The following is a 17,024-nucleotide window of genomic DNA, read 5'->3' as shown; positions in this document are numbered from 1 at the left end:
GTCCTCCGCTACCCACGCCCACCCTGCGCAGAAGGCTTCCGCGCAGGGAGGCTAGGAGGAGACTGGGCGTCAAAGAACTTTTATGTTGGAAAAAGTTGAAGAAACGCCCACTGTCGGATTCTGCCAGCGACTGAACAGCCACGAAGTGAGGGGCTGTCCAGTCAGGAAAGGTTTAACCAGGCCACCTAGCCAGGAGTGGCGGCAACTTACGCACAAGCAACCCCATAACCATTATAGCCACCTAAAATCTTTTTTCATACCGTGTTTTTAAAGAAGCAAATATATGGACTGGGGGGTGAGACTTTTAATGCTCTATTTGGGGCCAGGCAAATATAACTCTTCACAGAAAAGAGTGAAGCCTATATTTATAGACTAGATTTTCCCCTCTTTCATTTCAAAGGGAGTGGTTACACAATAAAGAGCTATCCTTCTTTAAAATTACACATTGAAATGCTGAATTATAGGACATCTTAATTGTTGTGCCAATACTGTGTGTACATGAAAGATTCAATTATCCTTAAACTCTGAAGAAAGATTCTCTTAATTATGATTAACTGTAGTAAATAAAAGATTGCAATGAATATGTAACATTGATAATGTATCATTGTATATGTTAAACAGGAGATAACAGTGGTGAGAAGTTAAAATACAAGTTGAGAATATTTGCAGTGTTGTATGATATTTATTGAGCTAAATGACACAGATACAGGCTGCAGACCAAAGCATATTTAGTGGAGTAAAACCCACCAGTAGCAGGACAGAGATTTGAAGTGGCATTCACCTGACCTCCTGGCAGCTGAGTCACTGCATACCAGGAGGAAGAACTGACAAGGGAGTTCAGCGCAGTGCAAACCAACCAACAGGAACATCAGTTTGGCTATGCTGGTGTGCTTGCACCACTGAGCCGAGTCTGGTGGATTTTAAGCTGTCATAAGCCCTGCGGTGAAGAGAAAAGCGGAGTTAGACTGGCTCCTAAACACATTCAGCTCAGACATATGACCTGGCAAACCTGCATAAGCTAAGCTGGCAAGAAGTGTGGTATAACTCAAACGCTGTTTTACAGGCGTACTTTTCCTTTGCCAAGGTTAGGCCTGCTCCTAAATGGACTTTGGAACTAGCAAAACTTTATACTGGCTTAACTTACTGCCGGGGTGCTTTATGCCAGCTTCTTGTGTATAGGATTGCTCCCCAAACCCACTTAGGAGTAGGCCAATGTCTACTACAATGGATTGAGGAAGTCAAAAGATTTCAGATGCTGGCATTTCTGTTGTGTCAGCCATCGGGTGGCTCTGTGGTCTAAACCACTGAGCCTCTTGGGCTTGCCATTCAGAAGGTCAGCGGTTCGAATCAACGTGACGGAGTAAGCTCCCATTGCTCTGTCCCAGCTCCTGCCAACCTAGCAGCTTGAAAGCACGCCAGTGCAAGCAGATAAATAGTTACCACTGTGGTGGGAAGGTAAACGGCGTTTCCATGCACTCTGGCTTCCATCACAGTGTCCCGTTATGCCAGAAGCAGTTTAGTCATGCTGGCCACATGACCCGAAAAGCTGTTTGTGGACAAACACCAGCTCCTTTGCCCTGAAAGCAAGATGAGCGCTGCAACCCTATTGTCGCCTTTGACTGGACTTAACTGTCCAGGGATCCTTTACCCTTTACTTTTTTTTTTCACTACATGAGTGCCTTAATGACATATTTCTGGTAGTTTGGCTCTTGCAGTATATACTCTATTTTAAAAAAAAATAATTTTACATGTATGGCCCTGAAAATCAGGGCCGAAATGGGGGGAAAATGAGCAGTAGCAGGCCATTGCAATTGCATCCTGCTTGTAGCCCCAGTTTCCCACCTCTGGCTATTGTGAGAGCAGGATTCTGGGCTAGAATAGTCCTTCCTCAAAGCCTCCCACTGTAGAATCTTCACATATAACAACTAAATAATGGTAAGTTATGGTATGTTGCTAAACAGTAGTTTACAGCACTAATTTACTTTTCCTGTTGAAAGTGAATCTGGAGCATTCAGCTCTCGGGCCATAAAATTCATGTGCATGTGAAATCATAGTACTTGTTTTTGTTGTTGCCAAACTTCACCTGTTGTTAACTGGCTTGCTTTCCGCTGACTCATCAGGTTTTGGATTCAGGACGTCTGAAAGAATATGATGAGCCGTACATTTTGCTCCAAGAAAAGGAGAGCCTGTTTTACAAGATGGTTCAACAAGTGGGCAAGGCCGAAGCGGCATCCATAATGGAAACAGCAAAACAGGTAAGGCTGTTCTCCGCCTCTCCCTACCCCTGCTAAAATGTTGTAATTAAGTTTGTCTCAACAATTTACTTTTCACAAGTTAGCACATTCAGTATTTCAGAAAACCCCATCCTCTCCACTATAGTTAAAGGTCTCGTGGCTTTTCAGTTATAAACTCTTGTTTTTCAGCGCTTTATTACTGGGATTTAGAATAATATATACCCAGAGCTGAAAATGACATGCTGCCATTGCAGACAACAACTATGCTTTGGATTGTTTGTTTTTATATCTGCGGGGAAGATAATACATGCTCTAGTCCTAGACACACTGTGCTTTTCCCTGACCACCGTGTTGCAAATTGAAGCCGGGGTTGCAGTGAAGATTCACCGTGCTCCTAGAGCCCATGCTTTTTTTGTCCATCAAATCTGCAGTTTATGCATGTGCTATGCAAGCTACAAGAAAACTCCATATCCAATGTGACTATATAGTATTCTTTAAAGCACTAGTTTTTCCTCTGATTCTTTGGGCAAAAACAACAGCAACTCCACATTGAATCCATTTCCCAACCTCTAATGATATTTTGTTTTTGCTGCCTTGCACATAAGCGCAGGGACGCGGGTGGCGCTGTGGGTAAAAGCCTCAGCGCCTAGGGCTTGCCGATCGAAAGGTCGGCGGTTCGAATCCCCGCGGCGGGGTGCGCTCCCGCTGCTCGGTCCCAGTGCCTGCCAACGTAGCAGTTCGAAAGCACCTCCGGGTGCAAGTAGATAAATAGGGACTGCTTACCAGCGGGAAGGTAAACGGCGTTCCGTGTGCTGCGCTGGCTTGCCAGATGCAGCTTTGTCACGCTGGCCACGTGACCCGGAAGTGTCTCCGGACAGCGCTGGCCCCCGGCCTCTTGAGTGAGATGGGCGCACAACCCCAGAGTCTGTCAAGACTGGCCCGTACGGGCAGGGGTACCTTTACCTTTACCTTACATAAGCGCAATAAAATCCTTCCTGGCCTGTTTGTGTACTCATACCTTTGTTAGTCATTCATATAGAATATTTGACCTGGAAAAGGCAGCGGGTGGGGGAGGGGAGCTAATAAACTCTTCCAAATATGACAAATGTTCCCCAACCTTGGCAACAGTAAATCACTTTTATTCACCACAGATAACCAGGTAAATGGGTATTTACAGTAGTCAGGGCTGACCCCACGACCAGAGGGAATGAGGCAATTGTTTTCATGCAGCAGGAACAGGAGAGAATCAAATTGGTGCCCTACCCCAACTCTCCGTTTGTCACATTATTGGGTATACTGGATGGGTTTGCAGCTGCCCGCCCACCCACCTCCTCGTCCTGCATGAGCTTTGAGAAAGGGCCAAGGGAGTCCTTTCTCAGAGTGAGGTTGGTTGGAGAGGGGCTGTGCCACTTCTGTGTTTGTCATTTAAGCAGAGAAAGGCTGTTTAAATATAGAGGAGGAAGCCTAGGTTTATCTAAGCAGGCCTAAGCTTCTTTCAATTGCCGCTGCAAGCTGCCGTAGCGGTACAGGCACCGACCAGGCCATCTCACCAAGAATGCTTCATTATGAAAAAGGACCTCCATTGGTCTTTTTCAGAGCAAGGCTCAGACTGGGAGGAGGAAGGGGTGATGGCAGAGAGGCTGCCTGTCCTGCTACCACTCAAACAACAACAAGGCCTGATGTCAAATGGGGCAACAGCAGCGAAGCATCAGGCACTGCTACTGATGCCGCAAAGAAGAGAAGTAAGGTAGCAGTGGCAGGAAGAAGATAAGGAGCCCCACGTTTGGCAGCCCTCACCCTTGCTCTGATCCCTGATCCTGAATTCTTAGGCAGCGAAAGAATTTAATATGTCAACTTACTGACATTTTAAGGGCCTAAGCTCTTAGCCGTAGTTAGCAGGCCTCAGGATTGTGTTCTCCACACACACATCAATTGATCTGTGCAGTTAATCCTAACCAGGGTTTACAATGAACCATTTTAAAATGGCTTCAAACTCTTGGTTTCAACTGGTCATCCTTGATCCCCGTTCTTTAACTATGGCCCTCTTTTAAATAATAGGAAAGGAGGAGGTTTTGATGAACGGAGAGTAGATAAGAGTGTCATTAAGCAAACAAACAGCTCTTCTGGAGAAGCTCTGAAATTGCTGCAACCAGAGGCTTATTGAGAAAGTATAGAAAGGGATCTGGGTTGAATTTTTGGTTCAGTGCTTGGAAAGCTGAACCAGGCAAGCCCTGTGGTTCCTCCCAAAGCTTTGATTCTGTGTAGGTATGTTGAGCAAAGATTAAAATTTCAGCTACTGCAAGTAACACCTTTTAAAAGTGTTTTTAATGTAGTCATTGTGATCTTTATTTCATAGTATCCTCGTTTCTTTGAAGTGCCAGGGATCTTTCGCTCATATATCTTGCAGTATTAAGACTCTAACTCAACTAAATGCTTTTTCTTCTCCTTTCCACCCTGAGATGCTTTCAGCGAGGGCTGAAAGGCTGCTGCTGCTGCTTTCATTCTGTCCTAGGGTAATGTGGCAGAGTCTCAGTATTAACATTCTTAAAGGAAGCTCACTTTTTCACCTTGGGTTAAAATACTATCTTAAAATGCATCTCCTGCTGTTGCCACGCCATTGCAGCCAGCAGCCAATGATGCAAGAGGGGAAGGAGTTATGGACAGTGTGGTTACAAAGTGGGGAGGGGGCAAAGAGTCAAGTAGTGGTGGGAGCACCACGTTTCTTGTTCGGTCCCAGGTCTTCGGAACTTACCGTATTTTTTGCACCATAAAACTCACTGTTTTCCTCCTAGAAAGTAAGGGGAAATGTCTGTGCGTGTTATGGAGCGAATGCCTGCGGGAGGCGGGGGGGATCTGCTGCAGTCGTGAGCAGAGGATCCATGGTTCCCCTTCCTTCCCTCCTCCGTGGTTACAAAGCATGGATCCACATGGATCCTCAGGATTTTTGCATTGGGCTACTCCAAACTCACTGTCAGATCACATGTCTGTGGCCACAGCATGAACCACAAAAATCATATATCCACTATTTCGTTTAGAATATTTTTTTTCTTGTTTTCCTCCTCTAAAAACTACGTGCGTGTTATGGTCTGGTGCGTGTTATAGAGCGAAAAATACGGTACTCAGCAAAAGGTGTGGACGGGTAACAAGTTCGTTGTTTCCTTCCCCTAAAAAACAACTTCTAGGGAGCATCTGATCTCGTAGTGGATCTTTCCACTACAGGAAAGAGGCATCCTGATTGCTAGGATAAAAGGAAGGGCAAAGGACAGAAATTCCCAGGAGGATAGAATATGACACTGAAGTAGGAAAAGTGCACTAAAGGGTAGGGGGAAATAGCAGCCCTTTAAGACGCTACAGATTCCTGTAGCCTGGTGCACAAAAAGTGTTGCAAGTCCCAGCTCTGACGTCACATGCTTAAAAAGGTGGGAGCAGCTATGAACGCTTATCTCGCAGAAATCACTTAGGTTACCTGTAGATTTCACCTTGGAATACTCTTTCTTTGAGGGCTAGTGACTTGCTTTAAAATGAAATAAAATGAAATGAAAGCTCAGAGTCTGGGCTCTGGGCCTGGTAACCCATACAGTGGTGCCTCGCAAGACAAAATTAATTCGTTCCGCAAGTTTTTTCTTCTTGCAAGTTTTTCTTCTTGCGAGTTTTTCGTCTTGCGAAGCACCATTTCCCATAGGAATGCATTGAAAATCAATCAATGCGTTCCTATGGAAACCGCCTTCAGACCAGGTCCGGGGACAGTCTGTCCCCTGACCTCTTCTGAAGGCTGGGGGGGGGGGACAAGGGCTTTTCTTCCCACCGCCAGCCTTCAGAAGGCTGTTCTGAAGGCTGGCGGTGGGAAGAAAAGCCCTTCTCCCCACCTCCCACCCCGCAAGCTCCGGGGACAGGAGGGCTTTCCTCCCGACTGCCAGCATTTTAAAAGCCCCCAGGACAGCGGAGACTTCGCTCCCGCCCGCCAGGCGTTCGTCTTGCGGGGCACCATTGTACAACAGTACTCTCTGTGGTCCTGATACACCAGTACTCTTGGTAGACCCTGGCTACTACTTGTATCATTTGAGCCTGAAATTATAAAAGCTCCGTGGTAGGCACTGGATTTCTCCCCACAGAACCCCAAGAGGTTGTATTTTTTAACTGGAGTTGCCAACTCTTTTTGTGGAAACATCACATTGGGGGAACCTGTGATAAGGAAAGTGTCTTCTGTTGAATTTCTGCACGGTTCTTAAGAACAGGAGCCCTGTCTGATAATAAATTGGCAACCAGGGGTGTTCAAAAGCCGTTTCCGTTGTAGGTGTGTTGCATCTTAGAACGTGAAATTCCCATAGCATGCAAGAGGAGTTCATTGCACACACACACACACACACACACACACACACACACACACAAATATATAAATCATCCTTCACCAACATGTTGTCATTTTTTGGGCTATAACTTCACCAGCTCTGCTTTGGAGGGTCCAGGTTGGCAAAGATTGGCTTACATGTAAGAACGTTCACTGGATGGTGGCCTTTCTATGTAAATTAAAAGAACGATATATTAACAGCTTTACTGGAACATACCCAAACAACTCAAATTACTAAAGATTAGGGTTTCATGCTCTCATTTCATGGCAGCATGAATATTAGGCCTAACTCATGACACATGTCAGCCGCGGGGAAGATAGTATATTTTGTGTGTGTTTTAAAGGCTCAAACAAAACTTTTCACATTCTTCTTTGGGGGGAAAATACATTTTGAAGTCCTTTTTCACCCAAACACATTTTCCGATAAGAGCACACAAGTCTTGACATTATTTCATTTTGTTACACGCATCTGTCAGGGAGCAGAGATATGATACAGCTACTAAAAACTGATGATTGTGGAACAGTGAAACTTGACAGCATTTCATTTCCTTTATGTTCTGATTATACATTTATCAGGAAACCTGTATCTCTGGCAGTTCAGCTAGAAATTGGTAGAATTCAAGAACTCAAAGGCTCGGCAAAGAACTGTCCTATTATTTGGTATCATCTTACATTTTAGAGAAGTTGCTTGGTGGAGCCTTTGTTACGGCTCTCCCTTTCCCTTTCATTATTGTGGCACCCTATCCCCAGATCACATTTCTATAAGGCTCTATGACTCCTCCACGGCGCAAATTAAACGCTGGGATCTTTCATACGTACATCCCGAAGTTTCAATGGTTGTCAATCATAGTTTGTAAAATGCAGGGATTACAACCTTGATATTAACATCCAAATCCATTGTGCTTATTTTTATGTGTGAAAATGAAAAGCCCTTGTGCAGACACTAGATTTTGAAGCTGCTTTGTCACCCTGTTTTTAATTTATCTCCATTTCTGAGCCGGTAAAAGGATTTTATTTATCTGTTTAATGTCAAATGATAAAGTTATCAGTTGATCTGAATTATTAGCACTTTGAGTGGGAATAGCAGGCATGTATGTTGATGCACCGCAGCTTGGCTGCAAGTTGATGGAAGAGCAGAAGACAGTTTTGCTAATTTTAAAGGAAAATATATGTATTACAGCTGTGCCCTTCTCCCATTAATATGCATCCTTTCGTTGCAGTATTTAGAACAAGCTGCTTTATGAAACTAACATAGAACTTTCTCCTCCTCCCTAGGTTTATTTTAAGAAGAAGTACCCTGAAGTTATTCCAAACGGCCAAGCAGCCACCAACTCATCAGCCGATGATTCACAAGGATTAATTATTTTTGAGACTGCACTATGATCCCAAGCAATTATGGGTGCTGGATTTTGTTTTTTAGCAGAATGCAATGCTAATACGATGTAAACCAAATATTGCTCTTAATTGAAAAGACTGTTTTTGCACTGAATAGCTACTTGTTATATTTTGGGGGAGGGGGAGTTTTGTATTACTCCTGTTCCTTGCATTTGAATGTAATGCAGTTCAACATTTTTAAAAAAGACAGTACATTTTGAATCTCTCTTTGTAACTGCTTGATCCTGTGGAATTAGCAGCAGAAGATTGCCCCAGAATATGTATAGCCATATTCTATGCTGGGCAACCGAGACCCGGGAAATCCTGATTTTTCTCAACTCCCATAAAAGTGCCTTGACGCCAGGAGTTCTGCACAGAAAGATTTCACTCCTGATCGTATCTCCTGAATTCGTAGGTTGCTACATAAAGATGCTCTTGATACAGTGGTGCTGTGCTGGAAAGAATGGCGCTGTTGTGGCAATGCTTAAGTTTTCTCCTGCATGAGCATTACTTTCAGTCAGGGTTAGAGCTCTGACCAGAGGCCGCCTGTGGCATCACTGCACTGGCAGAAGTCCCTTTAAACGTGAACCTGTCATTTCAGAGTGTAGTCGAATGCTGCAAAGAAGGTCTTGCGCCATTTGTAGCACATTGAAACAGAACGCAGTGGGCCAGCTGTTCATGCCCTCCTAAGAATCTGGTGGGCTGCACTTGGCTCGATGGGTCACAAATCATACAGGCCTTCTATACAGAAATGAAGCACACAAATACATACACTGTTTGCTTGTTTACTACTGTAGATACCTTTGAACCACCGGTGCAGGACACCTCCTGCTTTGAAATATCTCAGGTTGGAAATAAAGAATGTATTTTTTTTTAGCTTTGCATATCGAAGGAAGGCAAATGAAGATGTTCTACTTGGCCTAACAAATGCGTATTTGCAAATCCTTAGCTGCATCCATTTTATACCAGACCAAAGTTATTTCTCTGGAGGCGAGTTCTCTGCTCCCTTATCTTTTAAATTTGTTTTAAGTGGGCAATGATATCCCAAACAGAAATGCAACACAAACAGTTGGCAGTTTTCATTTTCAAGAAGCTTAGGCATACAAGAAACTCCCCCAGTACCTAGTTTGCCTTTATATGCCTACAATAGACACCTTCAGAGCAATATATCAGGAGATGATGAGACATATCACTAAGGCTGGGTTAAGGAAAACGGCTACTTAACAAACCTTACAGTGCTTTTCATGTGGCTTCCTGACCACATGTCGTCGTCCTGACCAGTTCACAGTTACTGGTCAGGAGTGGGCTTTCTGTACCTTCCTCCCAAACTATCCTTGGAATGGAGGAATATTGTGGGAAGAACCATCCAAGAGTTGGAGTCTGGGCTGAAATGGTGGTTGTTATGTTAGTATAGTTCTTCTGCAAGAATCCTACCTATTGCAGGGGTGGTGTGTCCTGTTTCACCTCATGAGGAGAAATGGAAAGTTCTGCTTTGCCACTCCTGCCGCCACCTGCCCTGCGGCCTCCACTGCTGATGCAGAAGTGGCACCGCCATCAGTGCCAATTTGGGGCAAGATCATGCCGATTTGGGGGTGAAATCTCACCCCAAATGGACACGGTCTTGCCCAAAATCAGTGCAGCTGTGGCACCGACAGATGTGCTGCCTGGGGGGCTTCTGACACTGAAGTAGTGGCATTACCCCGTCTAATTATCGGGGCGGCTCTGCACCTATGTGGCTGTGTTGTGGCTACATTCCTAGGTTGGCACAGGGGAAAGACACAGGAAAAGATATCCCATGCCAAGACAAGAATAGTGGGAATTCAGCCACTGTAATAGCCTGTCAACTAGTAGGGATGGTTTGCACCACACATCTGCTAGCACCTAATTAGAAATATAGGGAAGCACCAGGGACGTTGAATTCTTACCAGTTGATAGTGGGTTACAGGCTGCTATCTTACAAAGCAGTTACATGTACACTTTTCTGATGCTGTATTCAACCACCGACTGAAGGCACAGTCCCTAGGTAAGGCTAAGTACCGCTGGGGTTGTGATATTTGTGCTAATTGGCAGTGGGTCTTGGTGTGTGTGGGTGTTGCAAATATTCGTCATCAGCCACACATCATGGGAAATACAGTTATTGGCCAAACATTCCTAGCTCGAGTTTTGTGTAAAGAATAACAACCATGGCGATGCTATTCAAGCATCTGTTGAATGATGGAAGTTCTATACAAAAGAATGTTGTAATATTTTGTGTGGCTGTCAGCGCACACGCGTTAAAATAACTTCCCTTTCCTCTTTAGTAAGCATTTAATCGCAATGTTTTGCCAACGTTGATACATAGAAAATTCTCTCTGGTCAAGTTATCAATGCATTGTTTGCATTTATTGTGCCTTACTGGATTTCAAGCCAAACTTATTTGAAAATACAATCATTTTAAATCCATATTGTGTTCTTGTTTCTCTTAAAGGTCTTTTACACTTAATTGCAATTGTTATCAGTCTTGACTGTACCACTTTTCTTCCATATTGGGGACGGACGGACTGAACATAGAAAATTTGTTCATATCAAGGAGATTGGCTAGGCTAGAAACAGATATCTGCTATTTTATGTGGAGCTATTTTTTATGATGAAGCATCCCCAACCTGTATCATGAAGTGGTAAGATGTGCCCCATTTTCTCTAAGAGTTTTGCCATCATAAACACATGGACACACACCAAAGTGTGAAGATGAAGGGTGTTTTTATAAATTGTACCTGGCACAGAAACATTCCCAACTTTCTCTTCTTTGAGCCAGCGAGAAATATCTTCAGGGATTAGGTGTACTGGGAGTGGCATTTATCATAGGTAGAAGACCCTCCTTAAATAGGAGTTTTGGCCATTCCTTCGCCTTTTGGTTTGATTGCTACTCATTTAAGCTCTTTCCTCTGGGTTGACATCCTGTGGAACAGTGAAGGAGGCAAGTTTTGATCTGGAACCCCCAGAATTATCCATACTATGCACCTCAACACTATTATAGCACTTAAAGGGTCATGGACATCCTGTTGAAACCTAAAGTGCTTGCAAGTACTTCAGAGGATTAACATTTTTCCATTTTTGTTATATCTGTCCCTGACGAGCCCTTTGAGGATCAACTAGGAGAGAAATTAGATTCAGTTTGAATTTAAAGGTGAACCTACCTAATTTGCACTATCTGAAATGATATGCAAATTGCAACACGGCCATCCTTTGAAAATTGCATTTATCTGAATTTTGCAATGCAGTTCATCAGCTAAGTCATGTGTGCCAAAATGTTTAGTGCATTAAAAAATCGTTGTAAATGAAAATTGCTGGTCAAAAATGTGTATATATTAGGAAAAATTCACACTGAAATGATGAATTTTCATGAGGACTTTTTTCTTTCTTTCAAAAAAAGTTAGCAAACTGATGTGGAAATGTGGATTGGAAAAACGAGCAAGTGCAAAAAATGAAAATTGGCAGATTCTACCATCCCTGGGATAAATACCTTGGATTTCAAAAAGGCCCAAGGTACTTTGAATTACTCATTGTAAAGGTTTTCAAAGGGCTAGAATCTTTTCCTTGTTAAAAAAGGACATGTTTCTGAATGTAAGTAAAGGTAACTGAAGACCGTAAGAATCACCAAAATGTTTGAAATTCAGATGCCTTGCTTAGACTTGTGGAAGATCTGTAAATTACAACAAACCTGTGTGAGAAGCCCAGGTTCACACCATAACTCATATCACCGCAGTCCATAAAAGGGCTACTCAAGGCTCCCAGATCATGAGACGAAACCAATAAACTTTAATTTTATGTGTCCGTTGCTGGTGGTTGGAAGGTAAGCAGGGATTGAGCAATCTAGGAGCACCTCAGTTTGCCTGAACAATCAGTTGCATATCCAGAGGCAGGAGCTTTGGACAACCTGGTGGAACCTCATTGGGCCCTTGTGCCACTTGCTCCCTGCTCAACTCAAGGTCTGCAGTACCACCCTTTGACCATCTTCAGTGGTGGCACTGCAGCACAATGCAAGACCAGGCATCCCTCTAAAAGGCTGCCATGGTACTGCAGAATACAAGACCTTGGGCTACAAGCTGTTGATACCTGTTTTGACAGTCCTGGTACCTGGATTTTTGTTTGACGTGTAGAGCACAGCTGGGGTGTTTTTTTGCCTAGTCAAATCTTATTGTAATAATGAGAGCCAGAAAGCCAAATTTGATTGGGTTAGGAATACAGAACGTGGTCACGCTGGTGTAAGAAAATTACGCCTTTAAGTAATTGAGTATAATAACTGTGCATTCTCTCACACATTTTGCTTGGTTTAGTCTCCAATGCTTTCTGGACTCTGGTATGACGAAACAAAACTATTTTCTTTAAAATGCTTCCACCTATAAAAGGTAAAGGTATAAGACTCCTGAACGGTCCAGAGTGACTGGGGAAACCCAGCCAGATGGGCAGGGCATGTGTGTACAGTGGTACCTCGGGTTAAGAACTTAATTTGTTCTGGAGGTCCGTTCTTAATCTGAAACTGTTCTTAACCTGAGGTTCCACTTTAACTAATGGGCAGGGCATGTGTGTACAGTGGTACCTCGGGTTAAGAACTTAATTTGTTCTGGAGGTCCGTTCTTAATCTGAAACTGTTCTTAACCTGAGGTACCACTTTAACTAATGGGGCCTCACGCTGCCACCACGCGATTTCTGTTCTCACCCTGAAGCAAAGTTCTTAACCCGAGGTACTATTTCTGGGTTAGCAGAGTCTGTAACCTGAAGCGTCTGTAACCACTGTATGTATGTACGCACGTACATATGTATGTATGATAATGATAATAATATGTTGAAGAATGTTTCTGTCGGGCTGAATTACTCTTTTCCCTCTCCTTGATGATTTCACAATATATCAGTCTCAGAATTAAAGCTGAGGGTTCTTTCATTGACTGGTAATAACTGACCTTGGGTTTTCCATCTTTCAACAATGGAAGTAACTTTTTAAGAAAACCTGTAACTTGCTCCTGACCATGTTTTCTAATATTCAAGAGTGATGTCTGTATCAGCTGCCAGATGGTTTGTAGCAACCTTGTAAAATTTGCCAAATGTAATTACTACTGCTACTACTTTTCAATGATCTGGAATTTATTTTTTTAAGTGGTTAATTTTTTAGCAGTTATCACTTAAGCAACAATTGCAATTGTCAATGTTTTTGAAGCACAGCAATTGTATTAAACTTATTGGCTTGGATAAACATCCATTTGTGCCTTGGATCTCCAGTCATCTTCCTGCTGCAGCAACCTCATGCCCTTCTCTCAAAAGCTCTAGAGGACCCTCCAGGGTAAATGTGGTATGAAGACAGACGCTGATGACTGGCCCAAATTCTCAAGTGGGAGTTTGGATCCAGGCCATAGCTTTCCCATTCCTTAGAAGAGGCAGGGGGAGCTAATATTAAGCAACAGAAACCTAACATCTAACGGCACTGAGAAATGTTCCCAACACATACATCATTTCTTGGTAGTCTCCATTCGATTCTCAGGGTTTTTCATTTTGGTATCTATTACACTGACATCAGTTGCATAAAGCCAGGATTATCCTGTCAAAACACGTTAAAACAGCACATTCAGCAGCCTCACAGATACCTAACATTTTTGTTAGCATTCTAAAAGCTACAATATCAAATTGATTCAGGTAAGCAAAATATGTTGTTTTTATGACCTGATATAGCAAGATGTATCTGAGTTTTCCTTACAGGAAGAAGTCTGAAATGTCTCTTGCTTTCTGCTCTCATGAGTAGCCACATCACCTTGGAATCAATTTATGATGAAATGATTTCATATTTAACGCTGTTGAACCAATGCATGCAAATCTCTTTAGTAGTGAAGAATATTTTGGGCCAGTCTAAAGATTGTTCATTATTATTTATTAGTAGATGCATTTTTGCATTAAAATATGCAAATGGCATATTTGTAAAAGCAGCTATACATTTGATGTTAAATTAAATCACAAGAAATGTATCATTGTAAAACAAAAATCTAAGTTAGATTGAGACTGATGCAATGTAGAATTTACCCAGAGTCCTCAGTGGATTACATTATCAAAATGTAACTGTAGTGATTTGCCCCTCAAGGCTCAGCTTTGACCTTTGAACTTCATGCTAACGTTGAAAATGAAGGTTCATCACCATATATATATATATATGGGCATGATTGTGTTGCACAAAACCTCACTCACTAATAATAATAATAATAATAATAATAATAATAATAATAATAATTGTATTATTTATACCCCATCCATCTGGCTGGATTTCCCCAGCCACTCTGGGCGGTTCCCAACAGAATATTAAAAACATGATAAAACAGCAAACATTAAAAACTTCCCAAAACAGGGCTGCCTTCAGATATCTTCTAAAAGTCAAGTAGTTGTTTATTTCCTTGACATCTGATGGGAGGGCATTCCACAGGGCGGGCGCCACTGCTGAGAAGGCCCTCTGCCTGGTTCCCTGTAACCTCACTTCTCACAGTGAGGGAACTACCAGAAGGCCCTCGGAACTGGACCTCAGTGTCTGGGCTGAATGATGGGGGCAGAAACGCTCCTTCAGGTATACTGGGCCAAGGCCATTTTGGGCTTTAAAGTCAGCCCCAACACTTTGACTTGTGCTTGGAAATATACTGGGAGCCAAAGTAGGTCTTTCAGGACCGGTGTTATATGGTCTCGGCGGCCATTCCCAGTCACCAGTCTAGTTGCCACATTCTGGATTAGTTCTAGTTTCCGGGTCACCTTCAAAGGTAGCCCCATGTAGAGCGCATTGCAGTAGTCCAAGCAGGAGATAATTAGAGCAGGCACCGCTCTGGCAAGACAGTCTGTGGGCAGGTAGGGTCTCAGCCTGTAAACCAGATGGCGCTGGTAGACAACTGCTCTGGACACATACAACTCCCATATTTAGACATGACCTGTAGTGCCTGAACTCTCTATCACTGATAGAAATTAATGGTGATCTCAGAATTGGAGAAAGTTCTCACTCTCATACCTGCTGACAACTAAATGGATTGCCCAACTGTTATGAAGCACGTCAAGGATTCTTCTCGGTTAGTCATCAATGGGCATCCCTTTGGGTAAGCTGACACAAGCTAACACCGGTGGGGATTTTGCCAATTCTTTGTTCAACAACTGAAACGCACAAAGCGAATATTCAAATGCGTTGCCATTGAGAAAGCAAATCAAGACTTGTAGGCATGAGAAACACATACAGCTCTCCGCACTGGAGAATAGCTTTCTGGCATTGCCTGAGAATAAGGAAGATCTTGTTCCCTTCCTTCTCACCTCTCTTGTCGTCGCTGCAGGATTTGAAGATGAAAGGAAGGTGTTGAGCAACATCTATTGATGCAGCACAACAGCAGTTAGGAGCAAGAGTTTGGAGGAGCAAGAGTTTGATACAGACTTTCACAGCTTGCAGTTAGCAGCCGTGCTGATGTAGTTTCTGCTTGACACAGACATATTCTTCTGCTGCACAATTCCAACAAAATGAAGTGTGTTAAGTTGTAGGTGAACATATCAGACGACACAGCGATTCTTCAAACAGCTCTTGTTCATTCACAGGCCAGAACAGAACTGAACTGAAGAGCTCAGTCAGCCTGCTTATATAGAGCTCCACTAGGACGCAACAGTAACCATTTTCTGTAACTATCCAATCACTGAACGTCACTTTCAATCCCTTATTTGCATATGTGGACCTGAGTGAAAACTATCTACAGTATCCCCCTTCTGGCCCAGAGTGAGAACTTCAGTACATAACAAAGTGGACCATGGTGTGGTTGTTGTTGGCTAGCACTGAGGAAGAGGGCATGTTCTGGTCCACACGGCCTCCAGCCAGCTGTCAGTGGCTGAAAAGGCCAATATCACTAGTACTGTATGCTATTGAAAGACCGTGTGTCGCCTCCTGCAGTGTGACTCTAACAAAGCATGTAGTGTAGAAAACATTGAAAGAGCTCAAGAAGGGTTTTTTTTTAAAAAGGACTCAAATTGCAGGTTACATGCAGACCCATATATATATATATATATATATATATATATATTGACAGCACCATTCTTTCAGCCAGTGTAACATGTAATTTGTAAGCCACATGGAATAAATAAATAAATTTGTTTTCTGTCTCCAGTATGCAAAATGTTTTGTGCAATCAAAACATTTTACAGAACAAGACCATTTAAAAGCATTCATATCTTTTGAAGGTGTTATGATGGGCAGTAACACTGAATTTGTGAACTGATGTTCACAATTTTTTGGTACATACTCCTATGGATTTTGGAAAAACCTGAAAGGGCCAATTCACTGATCGACTGTTTCCTTCAAGCTCCTATGCAGGCACAGAACAGAGAAGCAGCAGCTCAAGTCTTGGACACCATCTTGAATTTCTGGGATTCCAGTTGAGAAATCGGTTTGGGAACAGTGGTTTTCAGATTCAACTTTTTCAAATTAATCTAGAAAAATGGGTTTCCCAAAATTATTTCCTCTTGCATTTGGGGAAAAAATTAGTCCAGTCTACATGGAGACTGTTCCAATATTTACTTACTAAGTATCTGCTTGTTCACTTCTAAAATAACCTGTTGTATGGTAGATAGAAATAACTATAGTTTTGGGGATTTTAAAAGATTTTTGTTTTTGCACACAATGTTTTGTAAGGCAGTATTGTCTATGTGCATGTGTTTTAATGTGAGTGTCTTTGTTTTTAGAACAGAAGGTGCAATTTTAATAGCTGATTTCAACCCAAAGCCTTGTTGCACAACATACTCCGTGTTACAAATAAAGTGATGTGACAAAAGGTTTGTGAGTGTATTGCATAGTTAATTATTCCACCAGCATCTGGAGATTTTGCAAGGAGCAGTCTTGATGTCTCTGCACATGTACGAAATGGTCAGGTCTTTCATCATTCAGAGGATCACACTGATAATTAGCTTTAACTCCATTGTGTGCATCTTTTCATATTTTCCTCATTTTGCTTATCTGATTCTAGTGGGAGGTATCAAAGGTTTTTTTAAAAAAACCTTAAACATTAACACCATATCATCAACTATGGCCCTCTAGCACT

At 42.7% G+C, this 17,024-nt stretch overlaps 1 protein-coding gene across 3 annotated transcripts in view; it reads left to right on the top strand.

Moving 5' to 3' along the window:
- Window positions 1-10,398, top strand: part of ABCC4 (ATP binding cassette subfamily C member 4) — a 164,404-nt gene extending 154,006 nt beyond the window's left edge. For all 3 annotated transcript variants that reach the window (XM_053384577.1, XM_053384578.1, XM_053384576.1), the window contains 2 exons: window positions 2,121-2,255; window positions 7,858-10,398. In XM_053384577.1, the coding sequence (XP_053240552.1) occupies window positions 2,121-2,255; window positions 7,858-7,965 (243 nt within the window). In that variant the 3' untranslated portion in view covers window positions 7,966-10,398. The remainder of the gene's footprint in view (window positions 1-2,120; window positions 2,256-7,857) is intronic.
- Window positions 10,399-17,024: the final 6,626 nt, after the last annotated feature.

This window comes from Podarcis raffonei, chromosome 4 (genome assembly GCF_027172205.1).
Source record: "Podarcis raffonei isolate rPodRaf1 chromosome 4, rPodRaf1.pri, whole genome shotgun sequence".
NCBI classification, from domain to species: domain Eukaryota; kingdom Metazoa; phylum Chordata; class Lepidosauria; order Squamata; family Lacertidae; genus Podarcis; species Podarcis raffonei.
The sequence above is the reverse complement of the archived record's forward strand: the minus strand, read 5'-3'. Positions and strand labels throughout refer to the sequence as shown.